General features: G+C 40.1%; 2 protein-coding genes across 2 annotated transcripts; one reads left to right on the top strand and one right to left on the bottom strand.

Moving 5' to 3' along the window:
* Positions 1-22: 22 nt before the first annotated feature.
* On the bottom strand, positions 23-8,742 carry tubgcp4 (tubulin gamma complex component 4). Its single transcript, XM_084051786.1, has 18 exons — positions 8,571-8,742; positions 7,271-7,399; positions 6,684-6,806; positions 6,218-6,271; positions 6,037-6,093; positions 5,823-5,902; positions 5,176-5,377; positions 4,559-4,724; positions 3,967-4,091; positions 3,804-3,854; positions 3,240-3,345; positions 2,737-2,844; positions 2,276-2,420; positions 1,982-2,159; positions 1,609-1,743; positions 1,398-1,514; positions 846-985; positions 23-208 (listed from the first exon to the last, which is right to left on the bottom strand). Exons 1-18 carry the CDS (start codon positions 8,646-8,648, stop codon positions 202-204), a joined length of 2,001 nt encoding a protein of 666 aa, XP_083907912.1. The 5' UTR covers positions 8,649-8,742; the 3' UTR covers positions 23-201.
* A 543-nt stretch (positions 8,743-9,285) lies between these two features.
* cdkn2aip (CDKN2A interacting protein) lies at positions 9,286-14,447 on the top strand. Its single transcript, XM_084060979.1, has 4 exons — positions 9,286-9,545; positions 10,263-10,518; positions 10,628-10,749; positions 13,037-14,447. The coding sequence occupies exons 2-4, from the start codon at positions 10,265-10,267 to the stop codon at positions 13,588-13,590; spliced, it is 930 nt and encodes a 309-aa protein (XP_083917105.1). The 5' UTR covers positions 9,286-9,545; positions 10,263-10,264; the 3' UTR covers positions 13,591-14,447.
* The last annotated feature ends 346 nt before the right edge of the window (positions 14,448-14,793 follow it).

Genomic DNA, 14,793 nt, shown 5'->3' with positions numbered 1-14,793 from the left:
TAGAAAAGAGCACACACACAATAAGGCTTGAATATATACACTTTATACATGATTGATTTAGGAATTACATACATATTTTGAAAGGGCATATATATCATACTACTAAAAATGTTACAGGAAATCTGACGACACAAAATCATAGGATAACGTCCACTGACAGAATTACACTTGAGCTCTTCGTCCATTGTCAAGCCTTGGTGTTTAAAAGCTGAAATGGAAGCAAATGTAAATTGTTATATAGATTATGGCACTCGATTTTGATGCTTCTCTGCAAATCTAGAACGTACTGAGAGCTTTCCTTTGGCTCTGGGATGTGTAGATAAAGTGCATGATGCCTTGTTTTGTGTCACTTTGCAAATTGGATTCATTGGAATGATTTAAAAAAAAAACTACAAACGGATAATTGACAGTAAAGCAGAGCTAATGGAGGCCTGGGGAGTGAGTACAATAAAACGCAACCCCCACCAATGTTTTAGCTGAGTACTAGCTCACCCATGTTTTGTTCATCCATCTACATGAGTCTATACTGTAGTTTGTTTTTCTTTATTTGGCCCAGGTCTTACAAAATGTGCCGGCCGTGTTGACGTATCGCTCCAATGAACAGCTGTGGCCAATGAGGTATCTATGATTTAAAGTATTACAATATCGCTTAACCTGCAATAACTACTGATTATGACTTGTGCTACTGAGATGCGTAGCTCCACAATCACTTAAGAGCAGTGTTAGTTTCAAATGATAAACATTCATGATGCCAGACTGGAATTGAGTTTCTTTAGACTTGCGGATTGGGTCTTTAACCATACAGTACATTTAGTAGCAATTAAATATTTTGTCGATTTCCCTACCTGCCCAGGGTGCCTCCTGACTGGGTGTAATACTTATTGTAGTCAAGCCTGAGGAGAAGCTGGGCCAGGTCAGAGTTGATCTGGTGATTGCGGACACCAGACAGGATCTTGAAGAGCAGGAAGGACTGGCGGCTGAAACCCTGAAGAAATGATACAGTTGGCATTCCAGAAATTCTTTGTGGAATCGTGTGTGTTTACATACACAGTAATACACAAATGACTGATAATCAAGTTATGAGATAAAAGATTGTACATTCATAGCGTTGGTGAGATTACAGCAATTACCTAGGTGTATATGATAAGTCAGTAAATATCCGGTGAAGTTGTTACATCGATCTACATTTTCAGACATGAAAATGTCACTTGACATAAGCACACACATTTGTCAAAGCGTTTTCATGCCAGATGAATTGTGCAGTAAACCATATCTTAATTAGATTTTACTTAGTCCTCCTGACGTTCACATGACGATTTCAAGAACCAGAGTATTGCCTTAATCAGGATAAGATAGGCCTTTGGAGTATGTGGAGTGAACCAGCAATGCAACCTCACCTTCACCAGGATATCCAGTTGTGCTGTACCCCTCTCATCTAATGGAGCCACGTTTTGACTGACCAGTGAGCAGAAGTTGTGGCACAGCTCTAGGATCTCATTTAGACAATGGAATACCTGGGGACAGGAGGATTTTGAATGTGTTACTCAGAGGCAAAACTACATACTGTAAGATCAGTCTAAATCTGAAATGGAAATAGTTGATGCTAACCGGCTTCAGCAGAATGAAGGACTGGGCTAGCAGGTTGCTCAGGAAATGATCATGGGCGAGTCTGATGCTCTCAAAATCTCTAGTGGAATTGATCTGCTGAAGCAGTTGAGAGAATTGAGATTCCAGCACATCCACCTGGGGCACAAAAAAAAACCAAATATCGGGCTGGTTAGTGCTGGTTAGGGACATTCAGAAATTAAGGCCCTTTTAAGTTGCCTACACGAAAAATCAACAAGTCCTACTTGTCTTGGGTATTTCCTTACTCCCAATCACACAAGGTGTAAATGCAACAGGCCAGATAAATTAATTCAATTTATCAATTAGTCGCCGCTCACAATGCCAAGTCTATATCTGGTGTGCTCCTATGGGTTACCTGTAAGTAGTACTGCAGGTTGTCAACCAAGAAAGCCATGTGGTTGCGCAGTCTCCATTTAACAGCATCTGTCTGGTTGGACTTAAGATGTTTCCTCTGCATTTGCAAAGCCCAGCAGTGCTGCAGCTCTGACTGCACCCGCCGCACACTGAGAAGATACCTGAACACTACATTGTACCTGACCACAAGAGCAGGAGGGAAGCAAATCGAACAGAGGATGAATATATGAGTTCTACTTTCCAAAGAGAAATCAATTTCCAAAGAGATGAAACATGAAGAGAAGTGAATGCTAACTTCTCAAGAACGGCAGGAGTGAAGAGGATGTGGAGAGGCCATTGGACTTTGTAGGCCAAACCCAGAGCAGCCCAGCCTGTAGGAGGGACCTCACGGGGGGACGTATCCTGGGGAGGGGTGGCTCCATCTCTGGTGCCTATTGCCTCTGAAAATACAAGCATAACCACTGACCACAAAGCAATTATTCCATTTATGACTTTTTTGAATAATTGAGAGCACGTTTTTGGGATACTTTTTTGTATACAAATCAATTGATTTTTAGAAATCGTCAAAATCGATGTACTTGATTTATCACTTGAGCCATATTTTATATTTTATAAGGGTTTCACACAAAAATAAGAAAATAGCTGATCAATAGGCTCACAACGCGTCATACAACGAATCGTAAAGCTTGTAGATCTGCCATTTTAGCTATTTTAGAAAAATGCTTATTTTATTCAAACCCAATCAGTAAAACAAACCTTTACTCTCTTTGCCTTGGTAGTCTATAGTAAGGTGCAGCAGAGGCAGGAGGTTGTCATCGTCCAGTAATACCTTATGAGCAGCCTGCTGAAAGGCCACATTTACATCTGTAGAAAACAAAATGCAATGAATACATTTCTCATACAAAATGTCATCATTACTGGTGAACGAATACAGTGATAATGAGTTATAGTTTGCAGTCCTAAAACCTAAAAGTGAGTAAGGGCCATATGTTCCATCATCAGATAGCCAGTGTTTTTTTACCCTATAGAATTTCGAATTTATCTGTAGCTCATTACAGCTCACATTTTAGCATGTGGTCAAAATGATTGTAAACAGTGTGTTCATTTGTGGAGATAATCTTGTTGAACTAAATGTGTGAATATTATAGGTGTCTGTTTGCTAAAGAGCTTATTTGCTTAATTTCTCCCAAACCCAGTGCACATTGGAAATCTTCTGTGGGAACCCATGACGAAAGTATCACTATTTAAATGTGGGCTACCATGTTCTGTGACAGCTGTTGGTGGGGTCTTCAGCATGTGCTGAGCATGGTCAATAAAAACCTGGTAGAGCTCGCCACGACCCAGTAAGTAAAAGTCCTTAACTATCTGCAAGAAAGAAGGAGGTTCAATCTAAATAAAGCATTCATACAATACAAATTATACAATCCCAAACTTGTTTTACTTTGAGTACAAACCAAAACGAAGACTAAAACTGAAAATGGAAAAAACAATTTTGTTAACCAAAACTAAAATAAAAAAACGAAATAACTAAAATAAACAAACTAAAGTACAATGGCATTACATTTTCGTATTCGTTTTTCCACCACCATATCTGATGCATTGTTTCATCCTACTGTACCTTTTCACTAGAATAAGTCCACCAGACTGAACAGGGGCTGCTTTTTAAGTCTCATAATTCCTTTAAAACTAAAACAACTAGTCAATTCCTAAAACTAAAACTACTTATGCACTCGTAAAACAAACTATAACTAAAATCAAACGCCAAACTGAAAAGTAAATCAAACGTATTTCCTAAACCACAGTTAAATAACTCAGGTTCAAACCTTTAGCTGTCCCAATAGATCTGACTCCTCGACCATCAATGTCCACAGATGCTGCAAATGAATGGGTTCACGTTGTGACTATTCAACTTCTTCAGAGTATTACAGCTTAGGTTTGAGCATACCAACATGAAGACAGTGAAATATATAGTCCATATGCTCTCACCTCTGCCACAGTGCTCCTGATGCCATCAATCAGATTCTCAAAGTCCACCAGGCTGAATAAGGGCTGCTGTTTAAGTCTGTGCAACTCGGCAGCAAACAAGTCCTCCTGGTGCTTCAGTATCGAGCCTTCGGTAGTGTTACCACAGAATGATAAATTGTTATACTGACACATAGTAATAGGAGTAAGAAATCTGGCACAAAACATGTGCATTACTGACTGTAACCACTCATGGGACTGATGCATTTATTTGTATATACCTACTCTGTGTGTGTGTGTGTGTGTGTGTGTGTGTGTGTGTGTGTGTGTGTGTGTGTGTGTGTGTGTGTGTGTGTGTGTGTGTGTGTGTGTGTGTGTGTGTGTGTGTGTGTGTGTGTGTGTGTGTGTGTGTACAGGATTGCAGCCTCACTCTTTTTTATATGATTATTATCATATTACTATACAATAGTATACACAATTCTATTATTGTAGTCAATTGTATAGAAACAACATTTCTAACAAATGTACTTTTTCCTGAAGTGACATAAGTGGTGCAGCGCTTAGTAAATAAAGAGCTGTATTGTAATGACAGGACAATAAAACCCTTGGACCCTACCAGCTCTGGATGGACTGTGGTTGTGGTTTTCAAACATCTGGACAGACTCTCCCACAAAAAGGATTTTTTCTGCTACACGGATGGGGATGTATGAAGGCAGCATCTCTGTCCGCAGTGAGAACTGCTGCAGGGAGGGAGCCAGCATGTTCTCCTCCTCAATCAGCCTCTGCACAAGTCATTTAGTGCATTAGATGAAAATCGAAGTGATGCTTTAATCTGTCAATTTTTTTTGTTATTACTCGATACATGTATGTGATTACTTCAGACCATAAAATGGCTCTAAAATAAGGTAATACATCTAGAAAATGTTACATTTTTAAATTACTTAATAAATGTTCCCAGCAGTCAAACCTAACTTTTCATTTTATGAACAAAGATAAACATTCACATTGTGGTGAAGTTCTAAATAGCACATATGAGTAATTTTTACATGATACATCGCTAATCCAATAACTATCATTTTATTAAATTATATTTAATAAAATAATATTATTATTAAATTATTACAATTAATTTTCCATATATCGATTATTTGATTAATTGCCACCCCACCCCCACACACATTTTGGATGTGAGGCTAGTATTTGTGTTTTCAGTCATGTTTGGTTGCATCTCACCAGGTCCTGCAGTTCCCTGAGCTGCTTCCCACTCAGCCCTCCAATCCCCAGGTCCTCATCGTCCTCCTCCTGGTTGTTAGCAGCCCCTCCCGCACTGGGACCTTGCTTGATGAAGAACTCCTCACTTTGGTCCAGAAGCAGTCCATGCAGCATCCATGCAGCTAGCTGCTTGTACATCACACCATGGCACACAGCAAGAATTCTGCATTGAACACAGCGGAATAACAGACAATAAACATAAAGTAGGCCTGTTGCTGTAAGTAATGATTATTTAACCTGCCTTGAGTTTTAACTATGTGATTTATAATGAAGGTAAAATAAGGGAATAAAGCCCAAAATGATGGTAAATGCCCACCATGTTATCTGAACCCAAACACATTGAAACTTCTTTCTCCTTTCATCTTTCTAATGGTTAGTCAAAAACATAATTTGTTTTCTTTTTATAATATGGAACAAAGACAAACATTATTCACATTGCAGTGAAGATATAAAATAACACATTGGAGATATCTGCATGATACATCACTAAACCGATTATTCAATTACAATCGATTGTCAATTGATAAATCGTTTCATCACTAATGTGAAGCTAATGCTAAGTAGACCCCCACCACCATCACCACCACCACCAAAGTGAGGTGACTTACTTCTCCAAAGCCATGCGCACAGGGGGAAGGCCTCCACAACTATGTTTGTATACCGTCTCCAGGATCTGACAGCCATGGATCTAATTAGGACAAACATGACAAAAAGCAGATGCACTTTTCCCTCAAAATATATAAAGCTTTGTTATCTTTCCCATGAATGAACAGTGAAAGAAGAGAAGAGTCCATCTCGTCGTTCTGCTTCAACAATACTTACCTTCTGGGATTTTATTGTCTCTACAACCACCATCACAGAGGGAAAGAGTAGCTGGAACTTCAAAGAAAAATCACAGTTTTTAATTAATCTTTTTAGAAATATCACAGAGAAGGTTTTTGAACAAAAAAAATGCAATCCAATTAATAACACTAGTAATAACATTTTCCGTAAGATTTGTTACCTGATCCAGTACATAATTCACGTGGGATATTGTCAGGTGTGGGTCGCAGAGAAACTGAAATACAGAAAAGGCAAGGTTTTGTTATGAGATTATCTTATGTTATGTTATAGGCCTCATTACAGTGTATGTGTTGTAAAGAGTCCTTGAGGGCGTTCCATGGGGTCTGCTGCAAAATGAGGAAAAGTTTAACCATTTTAACCCTATTTTATACTTTGGCTATTCAAAAATAGCCAATCTACAGCCTCACAACACGTCACAATGTGACACGTTGTGAGCTTGTAGATGAGCTATTTTTGACATTTTGAAAAATTTCCAAAACATTTGACAGAAATCTTATCTTATGGTGATCCCTGGCACAAAATATTTTCAGATGGGGGTCTGCAGCAAAATACATATCAATTTGGGGGTCCTTGACATGAAAATATTTTTGAACCACTGCACCATGTTTACCTGTAATTTATCTTACCTCCTGTTCAAGGTCCAGCAGAGCTTGTCTGTAAGGCTGGAGCATGGAATCCAGACCAGTGCAGAAAGCTCGCAGATAAATCCCATTAAGTCCAGCCTGACTAGACTGGTTTGTGTGATGCTCCTAGAAAAAAGATAATTTGTGAGGCAAATACACATTTTCATCTCATGTATTTACTTTAATTACAATCCCTATCAAAAACTGACACCTAAATCCATCTTAATTCTCAATCTTGTGTTATCCTTTTAGCATAGCTTTTTTAACTGTACTGCCGTCCGGTTTTAAAAACGTGTTAATAAAGTATTCAATCGATCAATCAGGAAAAGTTTCAACTTTACTAAGTTCCCTTTTCCCCATTCATGTCCATTATCTAGAGAAATCCACTCAGTGAAATGCACAGCCTGCAGAAAAGTACTCATTCAGTGAACTAGCCACCGGTTATACACTGAACTGTGATAAATATGGTTGTTGTGGGAAAAGCAAAAAAAAAGGAACATTTAAAAAACAGACATACAAAAAAAGGAACATTTAAAATAAATGCAGTCATACTAAAATTATAAAATGTTTTCACCACTGGGGTTACTTACTTGCTGGTGGACATGGCCTGTATGTTGCTCTATGAACTCTGTAAAGCGAATGTAATCGGTTCCCAATTTACAGAGGCGATTGAGTACATTAGTCTCACTGGGGTGAAGAAAGGGCAGTTCTTGGGATACCTGTGGAAGAAGGGCTTCATGTCAGTAATACTGCAATAAACCCATGTGGCATGCATCCAATCCTATCAGTGTCAAGCTAATGCATATCACAAGTATCATTATCCATTCTGATGAAACAATAACTTGCATAGTCTGATAAGCAATGACACAAACAACCAACAACATAGGCTTTTTGTGGATTTAATAGATATTACCGGACAGATCAGTAAGGCTACTGTCAGCCCAGCGCTAGAATAGCTAGAAATTTCTGCAGCATAAATTACCCCACACTAACTGCACTGCACCAGTCAATTTGTGCGCCCCTGGCTGGCTGCCCCATGCTGTACATATAGTAGCACATTGAAGGAATTTGTGTAACTTGTGTACATGCTTAGTTTAGTGCTGAACTTGAGAATGACGTCCCGTCACAGAATTATTGTCCGTGTGAATCTCGTGGAAAAGTGGACATATTTCTACTGCCAGAACCAAATGGATATGAATATGATAGATGACAAGAATTATTGGGTGGGTCACTACACACAGAGCGCTACAATTAAGGTTGATTTACAATATCCTACTTAGTCGAGCTTGTGGATCTGCTATTTTCGGTATAAATAATGCCTCTGAGATTAATCCCTCTACGAAAATGCAATGTGATTAACCATTCTATGGCTACTATTAAGTTAGCCCTAGAATGGCTGTGGTATTACCTACATTTCATGTATTACAGATATGAAATATATGTACAGCAGTGGTTTTCAACCTTTTTTGCGTCAAGGACCCCCAAATTGACACACATTAGCCCAGGGACCCCCATTAGAAAGATATGCCAGGGACCCCCAATAAGAGACGATGTTTACGGCTCCAGCAGTGATTCTCAACCATTTTAATTTCAAGGACCCCCAGTTTGACATGCATTAGGCTACAGACCCCCATTTAATGGCATTTCCATCTCTGGGACCCCAATTTATATTGTAAAAAAAAGTGTACAAATTTACAAATTTGTACACTCTCAGAGTTACAGACCCATAAGGGTCCATTTGGTTCCTATAAATCATTTAGCTGGGGAACCCCTGGAACTCCCTCAAGGACCACTGGTTTAAAACCACTGATGTACAGTAATATCACTGCCATGCTAGGGTTACTATTAAGTGGGAATGCCAGCTGAGCCAATAAGTGTCTGTCTTCTTACCTGCAAACCTGTTCTCTTGTTCCATGTGAATATAGTGCCAGGGTATCCACTCAACGCCAACAGAAGCTCGTGAATCATCGTTAATGGCCGTTATGTATACAATGTGCTATACAGTTTATACTATATGGGCTGAAGCTAATAGGTCTGGGTCGGACATTCATTCATCCATCAGAACCCAGAACAACAACAAACCGCGCAGAGAGAATCGTCGCAGTGTGATGACGACAGACGGCTGCATTGAGGGGCGGGGGGGCGGGTCACTCACTAACATCAGTTGGAGACAGCGTTGCCATGTCTGCTTATTATAAGCGACTTTGGGCTAGTTTTTCTGTAAATTTGCTCGTAAATATTGTTAGTTGCGGGTTGCGTTTTTTTGGGCTTGTTTCCTAATGTTGTTTAAACCAGTGGTTCTAAAATATTGTATTTATATATTTTAATATGTAATTATCCAAGGATCCTCATCTGACAATATTTTGTGCCCCCCCCATACAAGATTTGTGTTGTTAAAATGTTTTAAAAATATTCATTTTCCACTTTTTTTCTCCAAGATTTATTTGTTGAAAAAAAGAAACGCGACACATGTGAGCTTGAAGATCGGCTATTTTCAAATAACCGGGTGCACTCATGTAGCCTAGTCGCTTCTTTTGGGCTTGTTTTCATAGACCTGGTTGCTTGTTTCACTCTCAAACCCCGGCAACACTGGTTAGAGATTGTTGTCGCTGACGCCTGACATACATAACAACAATAATACAACCATAAACAAACAGTTATATTCTCTATATGTCAAGTTGTTTATTCATATATACTTTATATTTTGAGAACCAACCTATTTTCTACGGACTAGAAGAAGAAGTTAACCCACATTATAGCTAAGGTGTTTGGGAAGTGTAGTTCCATCTGACCAGCCTTCAGTCATTGGGTCATGTAGCTAACGTTAGCTACAGCTACAGTTTGCAACGGAAATAGCTTGCAAAGGTTAGTGTGTCATCAGGCACTAAAATATGTCTACATTAACCATTAATATCAATATGTATATGTTTTATTGTGAACTATAATAGACTTTTATGACTTAACGTGGCTTCTGCTCCGACGTGCGTTGTGTAGCAAGCGGCTATAACTTGTTAAAAGTGTGGTTCGGTAAAAAACCTTAGCTAACAGCGATACAAACAAACAATAAAGCTCTATAAACGCCATCTGTAACCGCGTCTGAAACGTGTGAACAAGTTTCAAACCGAAAACTTTTAAACTACCTTTAACCTGGCGTTCTATTTTGAGCATAACGCAATATAGGCGCATCTCCCATTTTTATAAATGATTATAATTTGAGTATAAGTGCTTTAGTTTAGTGGTTAATGGATGACTAACGGAAGGCCTCACATGCCAAGCAAAACTTTATTACTACTAGCTTACATACACCATATAATATAGAACATGCAGTGTTGTTATAATTCATATCGTGTCATGTGTTGTTGTTGACTCTAGTGATAGCGGAGGGATGTGCTGAGGACATTACATATATTATGTCATATATATACCTAGAACATACAGTGTTGTAATAATTCATATCATGTCATGTATTGTTGTTGTTGTTGGCTATAGTGATGGTGGAGGAGAGGAGTGCTGAGAACATTAATACAGATACAGTGTTGTAATAATTCATATCATGTCATGTATTGTTGTTGTTGACTGTAGTGATGGCGGAGGAGAAGAGTGCTGAGGAGGACATTGTTACAGAGTTTCTGCGTCAGAACCCTGAACTGGCCCCATGGGTGGAATCTTTCAGGGGCATCTGTGAAACCAACAAGCAGTGGTGTGCCAGAAGAGAGTTCATCCTGCGAAATATGGAGGCTTTTCCCACAATCGAGAGAGGAGTCCCCTGCAGTCCAGGTCTTGACAGATTGTTGTCTCTGTCTATGGTTTGGGCCAATCACATTTTCCTCGGCTGCAGGTACAGTTTATTGACAAAACATCAAATAAATCATGTAGTGTAAAACCAATGCATACATATGGGTGGGGACGGATGGAGTTAGCGGTTTGGTGTTTTCTTAATTCCTTAGATACCCAATGGCAGTAATGGACAAGATCAAGGAGATGGGTGAAGGAATAGTTGTTTGTGACGTTCCAGTTCGAACAACAAGGGATGAAATCATCGCCAAAGGAAAGAGGGGTGCTGCAACTGGTAATGCAGTTTCTTTTTTAACAAATAAAGAATCCATCTATTATCACTTAAATACCTTCTCCGTGTTATGGAGGAACCCTGGAGTGCTTATCCATAATAAAATGTAGGTCCACCACACCAAACCTGAGGCCTAAGTAGTAAAACATAAGAAAAATTAGATTACAGACCATATACTCGCAGTGAAGTATTCCGTAAATTTCAATTACAGGTTTGTGGTGCACTCCAAAGGAGATATGACACAAAACTCATTAAAAGTACTGGATGCTCACGAGCACTTCATTATCCATATTTAATCCTATATTAAAATTGGCTAATGGGGGGGCTGGCGGGTGGGCAGGCGGACCTCTGACATCAGCATTAGGCAGGACCACGGCCATGTCACAGACTCAAACATAACCATAAACAAACCGATACACCCATATCAGGACCACGGCAACGTCACTATAACAAAGACATAACCATAAACAAACCCGATACGCTCATATATAGGCATGTCACTGTGACTAAAACATAACTTATAAACAAAACCGGTATGCCCATATATAGGCATGTCACTATGACTCAGACATAACCATAAACAAACCCAATACGCTCATGTATACAGTAGGCATGTCACTATGACTCAGACATAACTTATAAACAAAACCGTTATGCCCATATATACTGTAGGCATATCACTATGACTCAGACATAACCATAAACAAACCTGATACGCCCATAGACAGGCACATATCGAGACCTGGTTGTCCAGGGCACAGATTCAACTGCTATGCATATGTGGGATCGGCCGACTTTACGAGGGAGTGCAGTTCCTGTCGTCAAGTCTTTCGGATATGTGGGTGTCCAGAATCACCGATCCGACAGATATGTCCCATAGAGTTAAAAAAAATCACACCCTGTGTGAAGGTAGCGGCGCCTTTGATACATTTTGTCATCGATATGTGTTTATAATGTGTTTATAGCCATGTGTCACGTGAAGCTTGACCAATCACTTTGTTGACGTGTCTGACCAATCAGAACGTTGACGGTGAACACGGACAAAGTCAGGTATAGAGCAGGATCCGCTCTACACCTAAAGGTATAGAGCGGCTAGCGCCGCTAATAATAGAGAGGTAACGGAAATCCCCGCCCGTTCACTTGTATGGAGTTGCTCACCCAGCGCATACTCCCTTTTCACCCCTTCTTCCGGGTTGGGAAATGTGCAGTAGTGTCACCTCCGTGCGCAGCCCTGTGCGCAAGCTCGTGAGTCGAGCCTGTATAAAACGTTTTCGCTCGTTCATGTGTCTGGCCCCAGCCGTAATAAGCTGCAGTACCTATGATCTGCCACCATGTCCAATTCGCTTCACTGCTCCCTCTCGGTTCTGGGGGCTTGATATGTCCATATAGGAATATCTGAATATCCAGTTGTCCTGAACTGCCGATCCAACTGATATGCCCATATATGGGCATGCCAATATAAGGGCATATACTGATGCCATCAAGAATCTCCATATATGGGCATAAAAGGGACACGGACTGACGGATGCAGAGATCTATTGTATTGTCATGTATTGGCATAAAAGGGACACAGGTAGACAGACAGATACAGAGACCTCCATATATGGGCATACAATGGACACAGGTAGACAGACAGATACAGAGATCTCCATATATGGGAACAAAAGGGGGACAGACAAACGGGTACTCTGACACTATGACCAGACATATCGGTCGGATCGGCGGTGCAACGCAGATATGAGGGCCATGTAGCAGTCCGAACCTCAAGTTACATAAATTCATTAAATAGCCTGATTGGGCAGTTCATCATGCAACATTTCAACCATAATATTCATCAACTTAACTCTGAGAAATCACAGAACTGTCACTTATTGTGAAAATATGATTAGCGGCTAATGATTAGAGGTAATCTGATATATCGGATTGATATATTGGGCCGATATTTGGTAATTGGACTGCATTTACATAGCACATTTCTCTGAAGCGCTTCCCAAGAATGCAAGTCTGTTTTTTGTGTTGTGGAATTGAGAAACGGCCTACGTAATATCCGCTTTGGAGCTTTGCCCTGCCACAGTTAGTTCTTACTGATGTGTCTGGGCCTTAAAAGCACTGTGTAGGATCTTATAACGATTCCATATACATTTGTTTTGTATGACTATTTCTCGAAATACATTTATTTTTTGTGCAAAAGTCTGTCCCCTACATTTATTTTCTATGGGCTTTCCCTTTTAAATAGTTTTCTGTATAGCACAAACACCCACTTAACTGCCTGTTGAATTACCATTCACAGGGGCTGACACTGACAGCTGTGTGAAAAGGACCAAAGCTGGGTCTAATGAGGTGGTTATTCAGAAATCAGGACCGCCCCCACAGGCTGCAGCTGATCATCAGCCATTCTTCAACCGCCTGTACAAGGCTGTGGCTTGGAAGCTGGTGTCAGCTGGTGGCTTTGGGCCCAACTTGGACCATTTTGAGATCCTCCGCAGTTGCGTGGAGTCCTGCAAGCAGAGTCTAAGCTGTGTGATCGTACCACTGAAGGACATTCCAGACTTGCCCGCGGGCCGCACACAGAAGGAGGGCCAAGTGTGTGAGCTGCGCTGTCAGACTGTCTACCTGGGCACAGGATATGGGCGTGACGAGCCAGCTGCCAGAGCCATGGCCTCCAAGGAAGCCCTAAAAGCTTTCCAGGGGCGGAAAGTGATTGTAAAGATCTGTAGACGGCGGTTCAAGGGGAAAGATGTGGAGGATGTGATGTTATTGGATGAGCAGCCGAGGAGTCAGGGCTTTCCACCAGCTCTCAGTTACCCTTTCCAGGCTGAGCAACCGGAAGGCAGTTCGTCGTAGCAAGAACCTAGCAAGCAAACCTCAGACAGCCCATTGCAGCATGTGGAGGTGGTGTTTGTTTGAACAGCCATACTGAAGGGGCCCTAGCCGTGTTATCACAGATGGTGCCACTTGGCTTTTCTTGAGCATCGTAACATCAAGTTTGTTATGCTTCATTTAAATCTCTGCTGTGCAATGTTATGATTTGGCCATTTGACCATGTTAAGGGTCATCTGGGATTCAGTCTTATCTATTTTGGTCAGACCATTCTCAACTGATTTTATTTAGAGCTCGAGTCTAACAGCAGGTAATTTAATTAATATGAAATTAAGTCCTGTTCTCATGACAAATGGGCTGCTGTAATCATAAACCAATGAATTGATGACACACTTGAGGGTTTTTTATGCCCTCCATCAAAAGTGATGCAACTAATAATTCATCATTATCTATGACAAATTCAGTGGAATCCTCTAGTGAGGTTGAAACTCCCAGCTGCGTGTTTAAATTGATTATGTGCTTTGCAGAGTGAAATGGAGGTGTACTTCACAGATATGCCCTTTTTTGTAATTCCTTAGACATAGTAAGAAGTACTATAACCTCTGTCTTTTGTTTTAATAATCTGCTCGTCTTTGAATAAAAAACACTTAGTTCCTTAGAATGTTGAAGATGTAGGGTTATCCTAATTTAGATTGTTCCCTTCAACACAGTTCAGACAATGTGTTTTGTGTCTGTATGACTATTGTTATTCAGGGATGACTAAAGTTAATGATTGTGAAGTGAGCTATTGCATTGAAGAAATCCACACTGATCCGCATTATTGTATGTTTGCATTATTGGTCCTGTTTCTATATATTTTCATAAATAAAGATAATTTAAAGTAGTGGATATTTTAATTATTTACTTAAATTAAATTAATGACAAGCTTATGATATAAACCGTAAGGAGTATGTAGTAACTAAGGAGTACTTTTTGTTCTACTTCTCAAGTAATAGTCTTTGGAGAATAATTTTACCAATATCTGCATATCTGCCACACAATGGAAATTCTTTCTGAAAATATGGCCAATTCAGAGGGAAAAGGGCACATTTTCCCTTATACCACACGCGACCATTGATGGGGCACCATTATGGTCAACATTGCATCTCATTAGCAATTGTTGGTACAATTGGAGTTGCAGTGTGAGAAGCGGTCATTACAATGTCAGTGGTTTGTCTTGTTCACAAA

This window comes from Gymnoscopelus microlampas (genome assembly GCF_963454915.1).
Source record: "Gymnoscopelus microlampas genome assembly, chromosome: 1".
Classification (NCBI taxonomy): domain Eukaryota; kingdom Metazoa; phylum Chordata; class Actinopteri; order Myctophiformes; family Myctophidae; genus Gymnoscopelus; species Gymnoscopelus microlampas.
The sequence above is the reverse complement of the archived record's forward strand: the minus strand, read 5'-3'. Positions and strand labels throughout refer to the sequence as shown.